This window comes from Macaca mulatta, chromosome 12 (genome assembly GCF_049350105.2).
Source record: "Macaca mulatta isolate MMU2019108-1 chromosome 12, T2T-MMU8v2.0, whole genome shotgun sequence".
NCBI lineage: Eukaryota > Metazoa > Chordata > Mammalia > Primates > Cercopithecidae > Macaca > Macaca mulatta.
Window position 1 is genome coordinate 70,995,247 of NC_133417.1, and position 22,951 is coordinate 71,018,197.

The following is a 22,951-nucleotide window of genomic DNA, read 5'->3' on the forward strand; positions in this document are numbered from 1 at the left end:
TATCAGTATAAGGTATTGTTTTTACAACTATTATTAAATCAATATATTCACCTCCCAGAGAACTTCCGTGGGAAGACTATTTTTGTGCTACCTGGAGTTGCATAGTTTTTCAACAGAAAGTATTGACTTGAGCTCATTCAGGCAAATAAACTAGTAAATTGTTGAGGAAGACCACTTATCTGCAATATTGTAATTTCTTAAACACATCTTATCCAACATAGTTCAATGCATGAAAACAATTTGTAGTCAAAGTACGGCACGATGCTAATTGTTCAGCTGCTCTATTTCGACTGAGTTATGCAAGTGCAGCAGCATTCGATAACATTAAAAGTGAGTATTCTTGAAGATTGGCACTTAACATGATGGGAATGTAATTAAAATGCAACACAGCAAAGTGATGTTGGCCAAGTGACTCAACCTCTCTGTGCCATTGCCTTGTATCTCCTCCTACTTCTCTACAATGGAGCTAATAATATACTCATTTTGTAATGTAATCATTTTTACGTGCAGATTAAACGAGTTAATATATTGGAAATGCTTGGAACAGTCGCTGTGCATAAGTAAATATACTCTAAGTGGTAGCTAAAACAAATGAACAGATATAACAGAATTATAAAACTGAAAGGGACCCTAAAAAATAAGTTTTATCACTATATTTTAAAAATCAGGAAAATAAGGCCTTACTAAGCTCTAGAGGAATTAGATAAAGGGCTCAGGACTAGAATATAAGTTTCCTGCATTAAGATCCAATATTCTTTCCACTATAGTTTACTGCCAAAACAAAAATTTTCCATAACTGAAAAAGAAAGTTTTCATCAAATGACCACATGATGGCACTACGAATACAAACTGGGATAAGGAAACTTCCGTAAGTGTAAAAACCCTGATCATATGATTTTTATGTTTCAAATCTTTTAATTTTAGTAATAGCATATTTATACCACTAAGAAATGCCTTGCTATCATATTAAAATTAGAATGGCTTTTTAAATTTTAGAATCCTTTAAAAAATAGTATGAGCTTATGATAATTATAATGGTCTTTGAATACCTATTATTGTCAAAGCTATCAAACAAGATACACTCAGAAATGAATTGTTTTGCTAAATTGATCAACAAATGAATGTAGTTGTGAAGTCCTTTTTAACACCATGAATCATGAAACCAAATCCCTTAAGACCATTTGGAAATATATGCCAACTTCTCTCATTAACTTCCAGAGTCTTTACTAAGCAATCAGTTTTGCATGGCAGCATCATAACTCATGACTTGAATTTGAAATTCAGCCAACATTCCAGTTCTTCCTTCACAAAAATCATCAGGAAATTTCAAGAATTAACTAAGTACTGGCCAAAGACTCTTGACATTCTCTGACAGAAAATATACTTAAAGATTTATTCTAAGATACATTGAAGTGTTTTATATCATAACTATGGATAAACTTGGGTGTGGAAGTAGATTTTTCTGTTATTATATCATTGCTCACCGCAAATTCTACACCATCACAAACTTTGTATAAAGATGGTAAAGGTAAATATGATTATCTTACTTTAGATTTGTAGGATTCAATACATATAAGTGTTTTTAGACAGATAACAAAAGTACATATAAATACATGTTTATACATAATATATAAAATGTTAAAGACTGAATGTTTCAGTAATGTCTATGTGATTAATGAACTTTAAGAATGAGGCTTATATGACAAAGATGCAAAATGAGAGTGATGAAAACTATAGAATATGGACATTTCCCAACTTAATTTGATATTTAGCTACAAAGTGCTTACAGATTATGTACAAATAGTTAATATTAATCACTTGAAAAAGGATATGAATGTACCAAAATCTTAATAGCTATTTTCCTAAGAGGATTGAAGGGAGTTAAAATGTACAGGGCAGAGGTGGCACTGAACCGGAAGATGGCCTTCCCTTTATTCAATACTATAAAAGTCTGTAAGACAGGAACACAACATACAAGCATGAAAGTATAAACCACTTAAACTCTGTTATCTACTTTCTGTTACTTGTCATAATAAATTATTCTAAAGTTAAATGAGAAAGCAGCACAATCACAATTTCTAATGTGCACCATGAAAACAAACTGTCACTGGATCTCTTCTTAATTAGAGAGGAAATCCAATGATACCACTTACCTTTTACCTGATACTTACCCTCAAGGTTATTGTACATAAGACAATTAGCCAAAAGAAGTCATTTATTTTCTTGATATTTTAAGTGTCTGAGTTAAATGAAAGTCTTAAATAGGTGCACATTTCATTTCATTCCAAAAAACTTAAGGCACTACATTCTTTTTATAGTGATTTCAGCTTTCCCAATTCAAGTATCTTGAAAATTAATCCTGTGGAACGCAAAATCATTCAATAGAACTGATACTATTTTTGAAATAAAGATTGTTTTTACCATCTATCCTCATAAAATAAACATTATCACTCTCTTCATAATAGAAAATAAAAACAGTCATCATCAAACCCACTCTTGGGTTAGATGGATGTAATCCAATAATTGATTTCCGGAGGCCAAGTTCCCTGGAGAGCATCCGTTGACCAGGAGTGCTAAATTCTGTACTGGGATTTCTGAGTTAGCTGACATATTGAATTCTAATCCCAATTGACTTCCTATCTTACGTGGTGCTTTCTTATCACAGAGGAAAAGTTCAAAGCCCCTAAAGAATCCAGGATCCATGAATGTGAATGAAATTCCTTCCAAAAATTAGACTTATTTGAGATCAGTTGGCAGTGGGCAGATAAAACATTAAAGCAGCAACATGCAAGGGTGTAAAAAGAACTCTGGCTCAGTGTTTCCCAAGGTGCTTACTTATATAGACAGAGCCAGGGAGAAAGCCTTTCTCTCTGTGAAGAAGATATTTGTGGAAGGAAATTTTAAGCATCATTTTAAATTCACTCATTCTTCAAAAGCTCTCTTTTTTAAGCCTTAGGATGCATATGTGCACAGATCATGTTATGATATAGCAAGCATTAACTTTTTGTTTATTTTCTGCTAAGAATCTTTGATAATAGTTAATTGTCTATAGTCTTAGCTCATTAACAGATTTCCCCTATACTTGCAGGATTTTCTAAATTCAAGTAAAGCAAACCCACCCTCCCACCCCTCTACCCACTAAATATTTATGGAGTTAGTTTTTTAAAATTAAGCACTTTCTATCTGGTATGGGTAGAAGTGTCCTAAACTGGCTGTGAAAGTATGGTCCCCCAACTGGTACTGGTTAAGTAGAGATATGGAGAGTCCACGTTTACAAATTTGTAGGGCAATTTGACCAATTAATGCTGTGTCTGTTTAATAATAAAAAAGTAAGGGGATGTTGTTGTGGCCCTGTTTTTCATTTCAGTTTTCTAGAAATTAATTTTTACTTCATTTTACAGAAGAATAGAGACCTCACCTCCTCAACAGAGTTTGAGAAGCACTGCTCCAAGTCTCAATTCTGACTGCATTCCCTCTATCATCTTTGAAGGAGTATGAGTCCAGAAAACAGATAGAACTTTACCACAAAGTCCATTTGAAGGAAGGGAGAATTTCACCTGTGCTTACTAGAAGAACAATCACCTGTGTCAACAATACTTAGCCCTCTTTTTCTCTGATTCATTCAGGGACAGAATGAATGACATTGTGAGATCGTCGTAAATCTGAACAGACTTGTGCAATGCAAATGCCTTTGCCGTGGGGAATATGAGCACGTGGACACAGAAAGGTCCAAAGTGAGCTAGCTCAGGACTAAATATGATTCACCTTTCAAACATACTGCATATACTTCCTTTCCCCCAAAATATGCTGAGTAAAATCTGATAGAAATATTAGGGGCTGAGACGGCCAGGCACAGTGGCTCACGCCTGTAATCCCAACACTTTGAGAGGCCAAAGTGGGCAGATCACCTGAGGTCAGGAGTTTGAGACCAGCTTGGCCAACATGGTGAAACCCCATTTCTACTAAAATCACACACAAAAAATTAGCTGGGCCTGGTGGCGGGTGCCTGTAATCCCAGCTACTTGAGAGGCTGAGGCAGGAGAACAGGAGAATCGCTTGAACCCAGGAGGCGGAGGTTGCAGTGAGCCAAGATCGCACCACTGCACTCCAGCCTGGGTGATGAGAGCGAAACTCTATCTGAAGAAAAAAAAGAAAAAAAGAAAAAGAAATATTAGTGGCTCAGGTAGGAGAACCAGTAAAAATATAACACAGAGCTCTGGCTCAAGATGGCCGAATAGGAGCAGCTCCAGTCTCCAACTCCCAGCGCCAGCGACACAGAAGACCGGTGATTTCTGCATTTTCAACTGAGGTACTGGGTTCATCTCACTGGGGAGTGCCGGACGATCGGAGCTGGTCAGCTGCTGCAGCCCGACCAGCGAGAGCTGAAGCAGGGCGAGGCATTGCCTCACCTGGGAAGCGCAAGGGGGAAGGGAGTCCCTTTTCCTAGCCAGGGGAACTGAGACACACAACACCTGGAAAATCGGGTAACTCCCACCCCAATACTGCGCTTTAGGAAACAGGCACACCAGGAGATCATATCCCACACCTGGCCGGGAGGGTCCCACACCCACGGAGCCTCCCTCGTTGCTAGCGCAGCACTCTGTGATCTACCGGCAAGGCAGCAGCGAGGCTGGGGGAGGGGCGCCCGCCATTGCTGAGGCTTAAGTAGGTAAACAAAGCTGCTGGGAAGCTCGAACTGGGTGGAGCTCACAGCAGCTCAAGGAAACCTGCCTGTCTCTGTAGACTCCACCTCTGGGGACAGGGCACAGTAAACTAAGACACACAGACACCTCTGCACAGACGCAAACGACTCTGTCTGACAGCTTTGAAGAGAGCAGTGGATCTCCCAACACGGAGGTTGAGATCTGAGAAGGGACAGACTCCCTGCTCAAGCGGGTCCCTGACCCCTGAGTAGCCTAACTGGGAGACATCCCCCACTAGGGGCAGTCTGACACCCCACACCTCACAGGGAGGAGTACACCCCTGAGAGGAAGCTTCCAAAGCAAGAATCAGACAGGTACACTCGCTGTTCAGAAATATCCTATCTTCTGCAGCCTCTGCTGCTGATACCCAGGCAAACAGGGTCTGGAGTGGACCTCAAGCAATCTCCAACAGACCTACAGCTGAGGGTCCTGACTGTTAGAAGGAAAACTATCAAACAGGAAGGACACCTACACCAAAACCCCATCAGTACATCACCATCATCAAAGACCAGAGGCAGATAAAACCACAAAGATGGGGAAAAAGCAGGGCAGAAAAGCTGGAAATTCAAAAAATAAGAGCGCATCTCCCCCGGCAAAGGAGCGCAGCTCATCGCCAGCAACGGATCAAAGCTGGACGGAGAATGACTTTGACGAGATGAGAGAAGAAGGCTTCAGTCCATCAAATTTCTCAGAGCTAAAGGAGGAGTTACGTACCCAGCGCAAAGAAACTAAAAATCTTGAAAAAAAAGTGGAAGAATTGATGGCTAGAGTAATTAATGCAGAGAAGGTCCTAAACGAAATGAAAGAGATGAAAACCATGACACGAGAAATACGTGACAAATGCACAAGCTTCAGTAACCGACTCGATCAACTGGAAGAAAGAGTATCAGCGATTGAGGATCAAATGAATGAAATGAAGCGAGAAGAGAAACCAAAAGAAAAAAGAAGAAAAAGAAACGAACAAAGCCTGCAAGAAGTATGGGATTATGTAAAAAGACCAAATCTACGTCTGATTGGGGTGCCTGAAAGTGAGGGGGAAAATGGAACCAAGTTGGAAAACACTCTTCAGGATATCATCCAGGAGAACTTCCCCAACCTAGTAGGGCAGGCCAACATTCAAATCCAGGAAATACAGAGAACGCCACAAAGATACTCCTCGAGAAGAGCAACTCCAAGACACATAATTGCCAGATTCACCAAAGTTGAAATGAAGGAAAAAATCTTAAGGGCAGCCAGAGAGAAAGGTCGGGTTACCCACAAAGGGAAGCCCATCAGACTAACAGCAGATCTCTCAGCAGAAACTCTACAAGCCAGAAGAGAGTGGGGGCCAATATTCAACATTCTTAAAGAAAAGAATTTTAAACCCAGAATTTCATATCCAGCCAAACTAAGTTTCATAAGTGAAGGAGAAATAAAATCCTTTACAGATAAGCAAATGCTTAGAGATTTTGTCACCACTAGGCCTGCCTTACAAGAGATCCTGAAGGAAGCACTAAACATGGAAAGGAACAACCGGTACCAGCCATTGCAAAAACATGCCAAAATGTAAAGACCATTGAGGCTAGGAAGAAACTGCATCAACTAATGAGCAAAATAACCAGTTAATATCATAATGGCAGGATCAAGTTCACACATAACAATATTAACCTTAAATGTAAATGGACTAAATGCTCCAATTAAAAGACACAGACTGGCAAACTGGATAAAGAGTCAAGACCCATCAGTCTGCTGTATTCAGGAGACCCATCTCACATGCAGAGACATACATAGGCTCAAAATAAAGGGATGGAGGAAGATTTACCAAGCAAATGGAGAACAAAAAAAAGCAGGGGTTGCAATACTAGTCTCTGATAAAACAGACTTTAAACCATCAAAGATCAAAAGAGACAAAGAAGGCCATTACATAATGGTAAAGGGATCAATTCAACAGGAAGAGCTAACTATCCTAAATATATATGCACCCAATACAGGAGCACCCAGATTCATAAAGCAAGTCCTTAGAGACTTACAAAGAGACTTAGACTCCCATACAATAATAATGGGAGACTTCAACACTCCACTGTCAACATTAGACAGATCAACGAGACAGAAAGTTAACAAGGATATCCAGGAATTGAACTCATCTCTGCAGCAAGCAGACCTAATAGACATCTATAGAACTCTCCACCCCAAATCAACAGAATATACATTCTTCTCAGCACCACATCATACTTACTCCAAAATTGACCACGTAATTGGAAGTAAAGCACTCCTCAGCAAATGTACAAGAACAGAAATTATAACAAACTGTCTCTCAGACCACAGTGCAATCAAACTAGAACTCAGGACTAAGAAACTCAATCAAAACCGCTCAACTACATGGAAACTGAACAACCTGCTCCTGAATGACTACTGGGTACATAACGAAATGAAGGCAGAAATAAAGATGTTCTTTGAAACCAATGAGAACAAAGATACAACATACCAGAATCTCTGGGACACATTTAAAGCAGTGTGTAGAGGGAAATTTATAGCACTAAATGCCCACAAGAGAAAGCAGGAAAGATGTAAAATTGACACTCTAACATCGCAATTAAAAGAACTAGAGAAGCAAGAGCAAACACATTCGAAAGCTAGCAGAAGGCAAGAAATAACTAAGATCAGAGCAGAACTGAAGGAGATAGAAACACAAAAAACCCTCCAAAAAATCAATGAATCCAGGAGTTGGTTTTTTGAAAAGATCAACAAAATTGACAGACCACTAGCCAGACTAATAAAGAAGAAAAGAGAGAAGAATCAAATCGACGCAATTAAAAATGATCAAGGGGATATCACCACCGACCCCACAGAAATACAAACTACCATCAGAGAATACTATAAACACCTCTACGCAAATAAACTGGAAAATCTAGAAGAAATGGATAATTTCCTGGACACTTACACTCTTCCAAGACTAAACCAGGAAGAAGTTGAATCCCTGAATAGACCAATAGCAGGCTCTGAAATTGAGGCAACAATTAATAGCCTACCAACCAAAAAAAGTCCAGGACCAGATGGATTCACAGCTGAATTCTACCAGAGGTACAAAGAGGAGTTGGTACCATTCCTTCTGAAACTATTCCAATCAATAGAAAAAGAGGGAATCCTCCCTAACTCATTTTATGAGGCCAACATCATCCTGATACCAAAGCCTGGCAGAGACACAACAAAAAAAGAGAATTTTAGACCAATATCCCTGATGAACATCGATGCAAAAATCCTCAATAAAATACTGGCAAACCGGATTCAGCAACACATCAAAAAGCTTATCCACCATGATCAAGTGGGCTTCATCCCTGGGATGCAAGGCTGGTTCAACATTCGCAAATCAATAAACATAATCCAGCATATAAACAGAACCAAAGACAAGAACCACATGATTATCTCAATTGATGCAGAAAAGGCTTTTGACAAAATTCAACAGCCCTTCATGCTAAAAACGCTCAATAAATTCGGTATTGATGGAACGTACCTCAAAATAATAAGAGCTATTTATGACAAACCCACAGCCAATATCATACTGAACGGGCAAAAACTGGAAAAATTCCCTTTGAAAACTGGCACAAGACAGGGATGCCCTCTCTCACCACTCCTATTCAACATAGTGTTGGAAGTTCTGGCTAGGGCAATCAGGCAAGAGAAAGAAATCAAGGGTATTCAGTTAGGAAAAGAAGAAGTCAAATTGTCCCTGTTTGCAGATGACATGATTGTATATTTAGAAAACCCCATTGTCTCAGCCCAAAATCTCCTTAAGCTGATAAGCAACTTCAGCAAAGTCTCAGGATACAAAATTAATGTGCAAAAATCACAAGCATTCTTATACACCAGTAACAGACAAACAGAGAGCCAAATCAGGAATGAACTTCCATTCACAATTGCTTCAAAGAGAATCAAATACCTAGGAATCCAACTTACAAGGGATGTAAAGGACCTCTTCAAGGAGAACTACAAACCACTGCTCAGTGAAATCAAAGAGGACACAAACAAATGGAAGAACATACCATGCTCATGGATAGGAAGAATCAATATTGTGAAAATGGCCATACTGCCCAAGGTAATTTATAGATTCAATGCCATCCCCATCAAGCTACCAATGAGTTTCTTCACAGAATTGGAAAAAACTGCTTTAAAGTTCATATGGAACCAAAAAAGAGCCCGCATCTCCAAGACAATCCTAAGCCAAAAGAACAAAGCTGGAGGCATCACGCTACCTGACTTCAAACTATACTACAAGGCTACAGTAACCAAAACAGCATGGTACTGGTACCAAAACAGAGATATAGACCAATGGAACAGAACAGAGTCCTCAGAAATAATACCACACATCTACAGCCATTTGATCTTTGACAAACCTGAGAGAAACAAGAAATGGGGAAAGGATTCCCTATTTAATAAATGGTGCTGGGAAAATTGGCTAGCCATAAGTAGAAAGCTGAAACTGGATCCTTTCCTTACTCCTTATACGAAAATTAATTCAAGATGGATTAGAGACTTAAATGTTAGACCTAATACCATAAAAATCCTAGAGGAAAACCTAGGTAGTACCATTCAGGACATAGGCATGGGCAAAGATTTCATGTCTAAAACACCAAAAGCAACAGCAGCAAAAGCCAAAATTGACAAATGGGATCTCATTAAACTAAAGAGCTTCTGCACAGCAAAAGACACTACCATCAGAGTGAACAGGCAACCTACAGAATGGGAGAAAATTTTTGCAATCTACTCATCTGACAAAGGGCTAATATCCAGAACCTACAAAGAACTCAAACAAATTTACAAGAAAAAAACAAACAACCCCATCAAAAAGTGGGCAAAGGACATGAACAGACATTTCTCAAAAGAAGACATTCATACAGCCAACAGACACATGAAAAAATGCTCATCATCACTGGCCATCAGAGAAATGCAAATCAAAACCACCATGAGATACCATCTCACACCAGTTAGAATGGCAATCATTAAAAAGTCAGGAAACAACAGGTGCTGGAGAGGATGTGGAGAAATAGGAACACTTTTACACTGTTGGTGGGATTGTAAACTAGTTCAACCATTATGGAAAACAGTATGGCTGTTCCTCAAGGATCTAGAACTAGATGTACCATATGACCCAGCCATCCCATTACTGGGTATATACCCAAAGGATTACAAATTATGCTGCTATAAAGACACATGCACACGTATGTTTATTGCAGCACTATTCACAATAGCAAAGACTTGGAATCAACCCAAATGTCCATCAGTGACAGATTGGATTAAGAAAATGTGGCACATATACACCATGGAATACTATGCAGCCATAAAAAAGGATGAGTTTGAGTCCTTTGTAGGGACTTGGATGCAGCTGGAATCCATCATTCTTAGCAAACTATCACAAGAACAGAAAACCAAACACCGCATGTTCTCACTCATAGGTGGGAACTGAACAATGAGATCACTCGGACTCAGGAAGGGGAACATCACACACCGGGGCCTATCATGGGGAGGGGGGAGGGGGGAGGGATTGCATTGGGAGTTATACCTGATGTAAATGACGAGTTGATGGGTGCAGCACAGCAACATGGCACAAGTATACATATGTAACAAACCTGCACGTTATGCACATGTACCCTACAACTTAAAGTATAATAATAATAAATAAAAAAAAAATATAACACAGAATATATATATATATATAATAAATATATATATATATTTTAAAATAAGAATCTCTTCATTTTTAAAAGCCAATTTTGAAACAAATACTAGTGATACAAAGAGATAATGAGAAAGAAATGACAATCCATAGATGGTCTAAATCATGGGCTGGAGTGTGAGGATAATCAAGATGGTACTGTTTGTACCTCCGTGGATAAGGAAAATAACCAGGCTCATCCTAAGGAGACAAGACCATACTTAGAAGAAAACACCTGTGATGCTGGCTCCTCGGCCACTGTTCAGCCCAAACCATGACCAGAGGTAATAGATGACCAAAACAGAAAAGACAGACAGGGAGTGGTAAAGTAAAAGGAAAAGCTAGAGATCTAAAAGAAGGGAGGGGAGCATTTCTGCCCCGAGTACTAAAAAGTAAAAGAGGCAAGATTCAGAAACCAAACACAAAAGGGTCCAAAAAGGGAGTCAGCCTAGAAGTAAAAAGAGCGGAGGATTCTAGACAAAAATAGGGGAAAAGTGGGGACAGAGACAAATCTGTTAAAGGACACAAAATTACAGCTAGATAAGAGGAATACATTCTAGCTTTCCACACCACTGTAGGATGACTGTAGTTAACATTAATTTATTATATAGTTTCAAATAGCTAGAAGGAAGATATTGAATGTTCCCAACACAAAAAGTGACAAATGTTTGAGATGATGGATATGCTAATTACTCTGATCTGATCACTATACATCATATGTATTGAAACCACTATATGCCTCATAAATATGTACCATTATTATGTGTCAATTTAAAAAATAAGATAAAAGGAGGTATAAAGGGCAGAAACTCAGCAAGGGTGAGTTTAATGAAACCAAAGCACTCCCAATGCTTACATGTGATTCTAAATCTAAAAGTCCTTTGACATAGATAAAATTAATACTTTGACACAAAAGTTAAAAACAAATGGGCATAATTATCAATTATTCAAGCCTTAGATGAAAACATTTACTGATTTTTACAGTGTATTCCCTTTATTCATTTATAAAATTTAAAGAATGTGTAGAAGATTATTTTGTAACAAGATTTATAAATGCAAAGGAAAACACTTGCAAGTTGAATTTATAAATGGAATTAGTAAGGTTTTACTGACAACGGTATTTGTTTTGCTTTAATTTTTCATAAGACATACTGTTGTGCAAGACATCCTTGCTACCCAGGAAGCTAGCAATAAGGCCAACAGTAAAGGACCATTTTTTATAGGATTTCTTCTGTGAGAACTCCACTTTTCTCAGATTGAAACATACATGCTTACGTGCAAACTTCATAGATGTAGCTTTAAGGTGTTGATGGATTTTAAACAGCCTTCCAATAAAGCAAAATTACCCAGACATGTATAGCAACCCAATATGTATAACTTTAAATATGATAGCACTTTCATGTCAGAGTAAGTTCCATCTGGAATGTCAATTTTATTATTTGTAATGATCTTATGTCTATTTCCTCAACTGTCTGTATCTTACCTCCTTGTAATTGCTTATACAGCCAAGAAGCCAATCATTCAGTTTATAAGTGTTAAGAATTAATAAAAGGATACTTGTTTCCAAGGACTCTCAGATACAACTTTCTCCCACTAGTGGTATTGATGATATTGAAGGGAGGGAAGAGTCTGAAGGAAATATTGTTTACTTACAACCAATAAGTAGCTCTAGAGTTTTCAAATATATAGATATTTGCCTTCCCTGCTATACATATAAGAAAGGGCTCCAAGAGGGAAGAGTTCAAAGACTAGCTAAGATATTGCTGTACCTTAAACTGTATAAACAAATATTATGCAGCTTTAAGCTAATCAAGATTTATGAACTATTAAATTGGGTGACTTTTTAAAAACTTTTTAAAATAATGTATTGGTTAGCTTATTATAGTGAAGTATCTTAGCATCCTTTAAATCTAATTAGTTCAACAAAGATTTCATTAATACAACTTATCAGGAAAATTTTTATTCCATTAAGTCATTTGAATAAAAAAGAAACAGTTCAAAGTTGATGGTGGAAGAGAAAAGGTTTATACAGTAGCATCTAGCTGGAAACAAACCTATCTTTACTGCCCAAGGTTCATAGGAACATTGACATGACTGGCTCCACTTACAAGCGGCAAGACTTTGTGGTTTAGTACAATTCAGTCACACCTATGATTATTCTTAATATTTGTCCTTCAGTTCATTTGTTATAGGGCCAAAACAAATGCTTTAATTGCAGTTCTACAAAGAAATAGAACTGTTAGAAATTAATAACATCATTTTAACACGTGGATAATTTTCTGTTTCAAAACAAATTTTGAAGTATGGCATTGTGACTGAGGTAGCAACTAGATTTTATATACGAAAAATCACTTTACGGACTTATTTGCAGGAATGTAACATTCATACAATAGGGGTTGTTGTACCTTGTCACTTATGTCTTCATATACAGGTACCAAAGTTATTGAGCATATATACAATAAGTTGGTAATTATGTATGAGCATTGCAGACATCCAGAAATGAGCAGGGACCTAGTTTAGGTCCAATTGTTAATTTCAATTGATTTCAATTCAAAATACACATATTAACTGTTTAGTACAATATTTGCAATGCCCTGTGCTACAGTCTAAAGAGAAAACAAAGATACGTAGGTTATGACACCAAGACATTTATAAACTAGGAGATTCTCAACTATTTGTTTTAATAGAATATAGAAGAATTGATGAAGGTTTACCTTGACCAGCACTTTCCAACAGAAATATAATGTAAGCTACAAATCTGAGCTACAGGTATGATTTTAAATTTCCTGAGAGCCACATTAAAAGAAAAACAAAGCAGGTGAAATGAATTTTAACCCAACATATCTGAATTATTATCATTTGGGAATGAAATAGATATAAAAAATTTTTGAGGTATTATATATATTTTTTACTATCTCTGAGGTCTTTGAAATTTGGAGTCACACTTACATATTTCAAGTACTCAGTAGCTACACAAGGCTAATTAATCTCCGCTGTATTGGGCAGCACAGCCCTAAACTGAAACCATCCATTGTTCAGCAAGCTCATACCTTCTTCAGCAATCCTTGCCATGTAAAAATAATTTCTGGTTTTAAAGAAAAAGCAAGAAGTAAGTTATATAGAAAAATTGGTAATAACTCTGGTGATTAACAGTTTAATAATCTGGGAAGCAACATTACAAAAATATAAGTGTGATTTGTTTTATCTTAAGAGTGGAAACTCTGAAATTAGATTTCTGGTTCAAAAGCTAACTTTGCTGCCTTCTAGCAGTGTGATCCTCAACAGGTTTCTTAACATTCTGTGACTCAGTTACCTCACTTGAAAACAGAATAAATGTACTTAGCTCACAGACTTGAAGCGATTCCAATTTAGTTGGTCAGATTTTGATACCTAGTTTTTATACTTTAAATAAGTAATCCAGATGATTCTGTCATAGCAGGGCTCTTAATCTGTTTTTGTTACCTAATGGTTATAAAAAATCACAAACCATTGCCCAAATATCAATGATTATGTTGTACATGTGGATTGAAATTTTGCCCCTTGATCTAACTGAATAGTTACTAAGAAAATAATTATGTTATAATGATTTGGTAGAAATTGCTATTTATGAAACTATATTTGTTATTATCTAGTAATCTTTTCTTGTTTCTGGGCTTAGAGAAAGTGATTTGTTTACAATTTTTTCCCATGACAGACATTGAATTTAACAAGCCATGCTTTTCCAGTTTCTTTTTCTCATTTAAATATAGCCATTACCTTAACTTTTATTTCAATCTAGGTGCCATATTCTTCAAAGTACATAGGTCAAACATAAGCTCTAACTTTGTGTTTCATCTAAACATTATTGAAACATTGCCAATTAATAGGACTGACTCCAAATTTATTGCACTTTCCTACTCTTGAAGTAAATCTACTGGCAAAGACAAGAAATAACACAGGAAGGTGAGCTACGATGATGAACAACACACAAAATGTAGAATGTACTACTGGTTGGTTAAATTTATCCTTTAGCTTCAAAGTTTAAAACAGGTAATTTCCAACTTGTACATGAGCTGTGTTCCAAAAATGCATTTGGAAGTCAATTGTTTGGAAATGTGAATATATATGTGTGAATATATGTGTATCCGTGAATATTCTCGCAGATACACATATATCTCTAGATCCACAAATCTATCAAACTGTTAATGAAGTACAATTCTGAATTAATGGCACTGCAAAACTTTATCACTATGTGTAAGAAAGTGCTACTCTGAAAAAGATAGTTTCTTTCCTTGAAATAGCCCTGGAAGTCAGACCAGAAAAATTATCTGGCTCTAGCTCCTACCCAGAAGTGCTATTAACTTTTTCATAGCTCTAAGCTGCTGGCTTGGGAAGTGGTTCCAGCATGAAGGGGCAGAGTTAGAGCCATGTTGCAAGAGGAGAGATGCTTCAAAGTTTTGGGTGTGAAGAGCAGCGTAGATGGTCAGGAGATTCCATTAGTATAATACATATCTCTGGGAACATTTCTTATGCTGGGCCAATTCCATGGTATATCATTTTTTTCCCAAGGACTTTAAATGGTCTCACCTACTTCCCTTAACATTTATTATAGCCTGTGAGTTCGAGCCAAGATTTTCTTCCTTTTCTGGCTCACTGGGAGATGAAAAGTTTTCTTGCAGGCTTTCTATCTGACTCTGAAAAGAGTATGCCATATTTAATATTTTTTCATCTCCTAGTCTCATTCAATTTTTTCCTTTCAACCAGGGATAATCAGACTAAACAACAATCTGTGTCACTTGCCTACCTGTGTGCCACCAAGCTTTAATATATAGCCTTCACCTAATGACAGATGTGGTCCTTAAGTCACAGATGACAAACTAAAATGCCCACAGAGGCTAAGTGACAGTAGGTACCTGCCAGTTTTAGACATATAAGACAGTGATGCCTGAACTGATATTTCAAGAGAAATCCTTAGATGTATAATTTTATGTGTGTGTGAAAGATTTTCTGATTTATAAATGCTAGAAAATAATTCAAAATTATAAGTAATTTTGTTAGTTTAACAAAACATGTCTGTGAACTCCATGCCTCATAGTCAGTTTTTAAACATTGTTGCCATAAGCTCACACAAAAGAGAAGAATTTGTACCTAGAGAAGAATCTGTAAAATTGCTTGTTCCTAAGCTTTAGCTGGGTGGGATGGGGGAGGGTTGGGGCCGTTGGAGGAGATAACTCTGCAGAAGGTGCATCGCTAGAAAGTGCCTAACTAGGCTTTTGTCAGCCAAAGCTGCAGAGCCCTCAACCTCTTCTCCAGCAGAGAGAAGAAACTATAACCATAAGGGAAAAGAATAAAATCTGGAGCTGAAACATTTTTCAGCCCTATATCATCAGAATGTACATACCATGGGTCTGATACGCTATTATATGGTCAGTTAATTTCTCTTTGACTGGAAAGAACACATTTGAGCCCAGTTTGATTACAAGCTTGCTGTGTGAGGACTATGAGCAAACTATTCCCCTCAATTTCTCCATCTCAGTGGAGAAGATTATACTAATACCAATCTCAGGACTGTTTTGAGGATGAAGTGAAATAAAACATGTCAATGCCCTTGTGAATTCTAAAGTGTCAATAAAAATATAAGGATCTGTATTCTAACTCTTAAATGTACACATATAAGAACATTTCTGTTTCTCCAAGCATGGCCAATTTTAGTATTGGAATTTTCAGGTTCAATATCTTTCTTCTCAAACTTCCTACCTAAGAAAACGAGGCCATCACCTTCCTTCTGTCTGACACCTAAACACCTCCAAAACCAATTCCGATTCTATCCATTATTCTCCATCTCCATGGTCAAAATGCTAGATCAAACATAAAACTCCTAAATTTCTCCATAGAGAAGTTGAGTGATTTTTAACACTGTAAAGTGGACCATGTTACTCCTGTACCCAAATACTTGTTGGGAATTCATTTTGCTTTGAAGATAACCTTCAAGCTCTTTAAGATGTACTGAAAGATCCTCTTTATCTAGCCCCAGGTCTACCTCCCCAACCTCACCTTATTCTCTTCTTACCTATTACAGGTCAGCTTGATTATATGTCTTATTCTATGCTGTTCTCTTTCCTTGGAAGATTCTCCTCTCCCTCCTCTTTTTTAACCTTCAGATCCCAATTTAAATGCCATTTCCTTATAGAGGCACACAATTTAAATTTCCTGAATTGATGCTCTTTGAAAATAGATGCTTATCACCCTACTGGAATTTAGTGTGAAAAAAAATTCTAATTATTTTAGAAGCTAATCTAGGTTACTGAGTGTCTAAGATTTTAGTTTTTACAAAGGCAGGAAATGGCCAAATGGTGAAATGACCAGTAAGGGTCTGGGAAATACTGCTAGCCTAGGAGACAAGAATCACATCTTGCAAAATGGCATGAGTAGGAAACAGGAAGAACAGCTATAGACTTATTTAGATTCTATCACTGAATTCTCTTTTTTCCACTGCTGTCGTTAGTGCTATGACTGCAAATCCAAACCAGCATGACAATGGGCCATGGAAACCCATTGGTCTAGTTTTAAAACTAGTCTCTGTTACTTAATAGTTTTGTGATCTTAGGCAAGTTATTTAACCTCAGTTTCATTATATTTAAATAAAGACAAGAGCTATCTTGAAAGAATCTGTGGATTTAAAAAGAACAGTAATTGTACTGATATTATATATAGCATGTAGAGTACATAGCTTTCTTCTTCTTCTTTTTTTTGTCCACTTAGGACACCTTTTCTAACAGTTCCTCTTCTCTTCCTTTTGGAGTAAACCTCAGCCCCACTGTCTTCCCATGTTGCTTGGTGGAGCTGACCCACCCCTTGGCAACACATGTTAGTATGTGACAGAGACCATCCCATACCAAGGAGACCATCACATACCACTGACCAAAGTGAGTGTTTCAGAGGAGGCCATGTGACCTAACTAGAATCAATTCTAGGACAACTGCTAGAGCTTTTGAAGAAAACGTGAGCCTTTTTTCTTTTTTCTTTCTTGTTTTAGTGAGCAGAAGATAGTAGTTACAAGGCTGTAGGATGTTAGTTTAGCACCACTGGTGGCTATTTCTGCCATTTGGGGAAGAGCCAGCCTGTAAATGAAGCCAGCATAGTTGAAAGCAGAGGTAACCATGAAAAAGGACTACCCTCATGATATCGTTTGAGGTCCTGGGTGTTTTGATATTAAAACCAGATTCGCTAGACACATTTCCTTTATTTTTCCCCAAAAGTTGTTTCTGTTGGGTTTTGGTCACTTTCAATTGAAGGATCTCCTATTGATATGGCAGATACTCTAAAAATGCCAACCATCATTTTATTTATCAACATCACCATCCTGGGACTGTTTCTGAGACAGAGACAGGGAGGTGACAAAGGAAAAAGAAGCACAAGGAAGAAGCAGTGCATAGGGAGGAGAAAGATTGGGAAGTCAACTACAGGGTTGTGGATGTAAGGGAGAATCTGGGTGACTTGAAGTTTTAGAGGAGCTGATGATAAGTAAAGAACAACTACACACTGGGGACTGCCCATATGACAATTCATGGAATTATAAGTTTTTAATAATCATCCACTTTTCTGATTTCCCATTAATTACTTTTGCAAGGAAAACTCCATCATCTCAATTAAAAACAAAACAAACTCTCTCCACCCAGTTTAACAACTAAAAACTCCCATGGCAGTCATATACCAAACATGAATTTGAAATCACAAATTCATATATGACTTCTCATGCAGCCCAACAAAAAGAGAGTGTGCATCTTTTTAGAACAGCTGACAGAAAGAGAGAATAAGTTACTTTGAAATGATCCATAAGACTGTTTAAAAATGAATACATTTCTGCACTTCATAATTAACAAACATCCATTTTTACTACAGATCTAAAATATCTCATTCTATTTCCAGTAAACTGTCACATTGTTAAAATGATATTTTCTTCCATGATAATAATGAGTCATCTGTAATTTTAACAAGAACATGAGAAGAAAGACATTTTCTGTAATAAAGAATGGGTAAAGAATTTGAATGTAGAGCCAAATGGTACAAAATCAGCCCAAGCTATGAAAGGAAACTGTGAAAAAAAGTTCCATGAGGGAAAAAAAGGTGTGTTCACAAGCTAAAATGTGCCTTGCTACACAGCTAAAGTAAATAAACAAACAAAGGGAACCCAATGTGGAATCATGTTCTAAAGATCACTAAGTCAGAGCTAACATGATATGAAAAATACTGTCACCGTATTATGATAGCATTTTTTCCCCTGAGTTTTTAACCTGGAATTATGAAGGCTTAAAACATCTGAGGATCTAAAAACCTTCTAACGCTTCTATGCATCAGGAATGTTCATGAGATGGTTGCTACTATTTCTTTAGTTACTACTACAATATTACTGAACATGGATTAAACTACTTCAACAATTTTAGTAGAATATTTGAACATTATATAATTTGTACATCTTAAACTGGGACAAAGAGGATAAAAATATGTGGGCATATGCCATTGGAAAATACACCCTCAGCAGTGACATTTTTATAAGCTCACTGACATTGCCTGTGTAAAAGATTACAGAGAGCTTCAGTGTGGTGGTTGTGTTGTTTTTATTCACAAAAATTCTTTGCATGTACACTACTGCACTTTAATGTAAAATATAACATAAGGAATTGATTCTGTAAATATTTTTACAGTTGGCTTGTTTTGTTTATTCTATATTGTTGAGAAAAAAACCAGAGTCTTTGTATACTGATGCAAAGACACATTAACTATTGTACTAGAGTCCAACTTTAAGGAAATCACTAGTCTAACTGCATATACCATTTTACTCAGGCCAACCTAATCCACACCCCCAATACCAGCATTAGTGGAAAATCTCATCCTAATAAACATTTTCCCTGGTGACATTTCCACTATTTGACCATTTAGCTGTGTCAAGGGTACTGTATATATGTACTGCATTGTTTTAATGAAGATCACCCAGCCAATCTCTGGTAACCCAGTCACTAAAATAAAATTAGTCTTTGAATATTGAAAGAAGTATTCATTTTTTAAAAAGGTTCAGATTTTGCTAAGCATTCCAACTTTACTTAGAGCAAATTAATTCAGAGTTTAAGAATATTCTTCTATACTGAAATAATCCAATTAGAAAAGAAAATTAAAGACAGAAAAAAGCATACAGGCAACTTATAAAAGTCTTAAGACATCAAAACACAAAAGAAGAAAATTTCAAACACATAACTCCATCATGTGTTCTAAGCACACCATGTTAGTTTTTAAGGATTTCAGCCCTGCAAAAAGCTTGATGTGCATTGCTGTTGAATGACTTACATTTGAAGATTTGCTTGGTGTCAGCTCAATGTAAAAGCCATGAATATACCTTACCTTGGGGAAAACACTTTCCTGATAACAATATTTCTCTTATCAGGTTGTTCTACTTGCACACTGATTTGTTCCAAAATGCCAAAATGCTTTTCTTTCCTCATACCATGTGCATTTGAAGATAAGGACAGAAGATGTTAAGAGCAAGTTTAGATGTGAGCCTAACAAAGTTTATAAGGGTTTCCTCAACACAAGAATCTGGCTGTCACTTCATCAGAGTTGGCCTTTCACCCTCAGTTTTAAGATGTTTCTTTTGAGTATTTTGAAAATGTTTGCACGATTTTGATTTACATCTGTCTTTATATCCTTTGCTATATATAATTCATTATAGACCAATTATGGACCATTTTATTTGGAGGCATCCCCTCGAGACAATCACTTTTATCAGTCTGAAAGTTCTTTAATTAAAAAAAAAAAAGATTGATTGGATGTTCTGGTTTCCAGATGAAGAATGTCTACCTTTGTCAACATGCATTAATTTGGTCTTTCTCAAAACATTCATTTTTTGTTTTACAAATAAAGACCCAGCCTAGGAGCAGAGATACTAAATTTCTTCCCTGTTTGATTAAGGGATAGATGCTGGGTGGCTTTAATAACTTTTAGATAGTGATTGCCACCAAAGAGGTGAGGACGGGGTGTCTAGGGGTAGCGAAAGGTCTGTTGAGGATGGAGACCACTAACACATCCCAAGAGCAGCCTCTGAATAAACTGGAAGTATCCAATGGCTATAAACACAGTAGTACACTCTACGCTGTGAATGAATTTCTGCCTGGAACACATCAGAGTCTTCACTTCAATACTGAAGTCATTTTAAATGAATTAAAATGTTTAAGCAATTGGATTATCTGCATTTTTACTTTTCTTATGCAAATAAAGTTCTCGTAGTTTGCTTAATTTGGACTTTGGCTTTTCAGATATATTAATTTCCAAAGAGCTGATTAAATAATAAAGTGCAACTTTTCTTATAACTTAAATGGCAGTTAAGAGATTAATAATCTCTTACTAACTAAGATTTGACAATATGGTGTTCAAAAGCAAAGTTAGAAGAAAATGAAATACATGGAAAATGATCCATTCCTTCCTCTACTGTAAAATGAATAGACCAGTTTTTAAAAAGGGAAAATATATTATACTTAAACTGATTATATCCTGAAAAGTTAAAAAAAATCTGAACCTAAGGCTAGTCAACCTTTTGTGAAGCTCTTGCCTCTGAAACTGTAGCTGTCAATCAGAAGTGATTTATAAAACTGCCTCAAATTCACATATTACAAATGCCAAACTTTTGCATGCATTTGACAAGGACTAACTTCACACAGAACTGGGCCAGAAACAGTACCTAAAAGTTTAGGGGGCATTTTAAGGTCCAGGTCCAACAAAAAAAATTATTTAATTACAATCTTTGTGCCCTGTCTTTCCACTAAGAGTCACAAATGCATTGTGTCAGGTGAAAAAGAAGAAAATATTACAAATCACCTAACGTCATACATTTAATTTAAAATCAATGCAATAATCTTTTTAAAACTTTTTATGCTTTTCTTTTTGGTTTGCTGAAACGACAGTCATAATGAACGGTTGGATGCTTAATATAAGGTATTCATTTCAAGCATGGATATAAAAAAAGCACGCATTCAAATATTGTTTATAGGTTTTTCAGGTTATGACATTTTTGTTATTCTTGCTAATATTAATACATTAATACCAAAATATTAAATAACTTGTAAAATTCTAGTTTATGTAAAAATGTTAATTTACAGGTAAAAAAATTTCTTCAGGAAATTAATTGATTTGTTGTTTATAACATGACATAGGAATTTCAAACCCTTGTGGCATCAAATTTGTTTGCATGAAAAATTAGTATTCATATTTTCCGTAGTCTTTATAACTCATGATTTTGAGATTTCCAAGTATTTCCAAGTACAGAAAGTACAAAAAATTGTACAGTAAATCTAATTTGTGGAGAGAATCTGTCAATTTATTAAATTAGCTGCCCATTCCCTCCCTCCCTCCCTCCCTCCCTCCCTCCCTTCCTTCCTTCCTTCCTTCCTTCCTTCCTTCCTTCCTTCCTTCCTTCCTTCCTTCCTTCCTTGTTTTCATTTCTTTTCTTTTTTTTTTTTTTTGACAGAGTCTTGTTCTGTCTCCAGGCTGTAGTGTAGTGGCGCCACCTCGGCTCACTGCAACCTCCGCCTTCGCTGTTCAACAAGCGATTCCCCTGCCTCAGCCTCCCGAGTGGCTGGGATAACAGGCGCGTGCCACCACGCCCAGCTAAGTTTTTGTATTTTAGTAGAGAAGGGGTTTCACCATGTTGACCAGGATGGTCTGAATTTCCTGACCTCATGATCCACCTGCCTCAGCCCCTTAAAGTGCTGGGATTACAGGCTTGAGCCACCACACCCGGCCTCTTTTTATTTGTCATGGTGCATTTGGGACAGTTCCGTGTGTTATGATATAATCAATTCATTTCTCATGTATATGCATAAACCACCCACAAATGTGTTTCATTTCTTAAACAGAAGGATACTTAAGATTTTGTGCTAATTCAGCATGTGTTGGTGCTACAACAGTCCAAGGAATGAAGCAGGCAATTAGCAGCAAAATACGCCTGATAAAAAACACTCACTTTCTTATTGATATAGTAGGGGTCCAGGTCCTCCAGGGGCTCTGACACCATCTCTGGAGGAATGTCTCCATAAATAAATGGAAGGTTCTTTCCAGCTTCCAAGTCACTATTTGGCTTTGGGCCATTTTCGTCGTCATCTTTTTTGTCTGGTTTGGGATTCTTAGCCTTTTCTTCTGCAATGCGTCTTTCAATAGCCGCAAGAGATTCTCTGGTGAAGAAGTTGAAGCTGTCAGGTCCTGGTGGTACAAGCACTGTTTGCTCCATCTTGTCATCCTGCACATTTTAATTACCATTTATTCTGCATATGAAATTCCTAAAATGAAAGGAATACAGATATTTTAAAGAGAGGACTAAGAGATGTTAACATAAATTCTTGTCATGAAACAGGAGCTAGAGGATTTAAATTTTGCTTTCTCCTTAAATTGAAAGGTGATTTCTAAAGAAAAATTTTTTAACACAAATGGTTTCTGTGTTGAGTTTAGTTAAGCATCCCATATTTATTAATTATTGTGTTTTACTGATACAGGAACTGTGCCATGAGTTTTAAAAGTGGTTCAAATATGGCCTTAA

At 36.8% G+C, this 22,951-nt stretch overlaps 1 protein-coding gene across 2 annotated transcripts in view; it reads right to left on the reverse strand.

The window, feature by feature from the left end:
• Positions 1–22,674, reverse strand: part of SCN1A (sodium voltage-gated channel alpha subunit 1) — a 97,293-nt gene extending 74,619 nt beyond the window's left edge. For both annotated transcript variants that reach the window (XM_028830800.2, XM_028830795.2), the window contains exons 1-2: positions 22,382–22,674; positions 1,833–1,951 (exon numbers count right to left, since the gene is read on the reverse strand). In XM_028830800.2, the coding sequence (XP_028686633.1) occupies positions 1,833–1,951; positions 22,382–22,645 (383 nt within the window). In that variant the 5' untranslated portion in view covers positions 22,646–22,674. The remainder of the gene's footprint in view (positions 1–1,832; positions 1,952–22,381) is intronic.
• Positions 22,675–22,951: the final 277 nt, after the last annotated feature.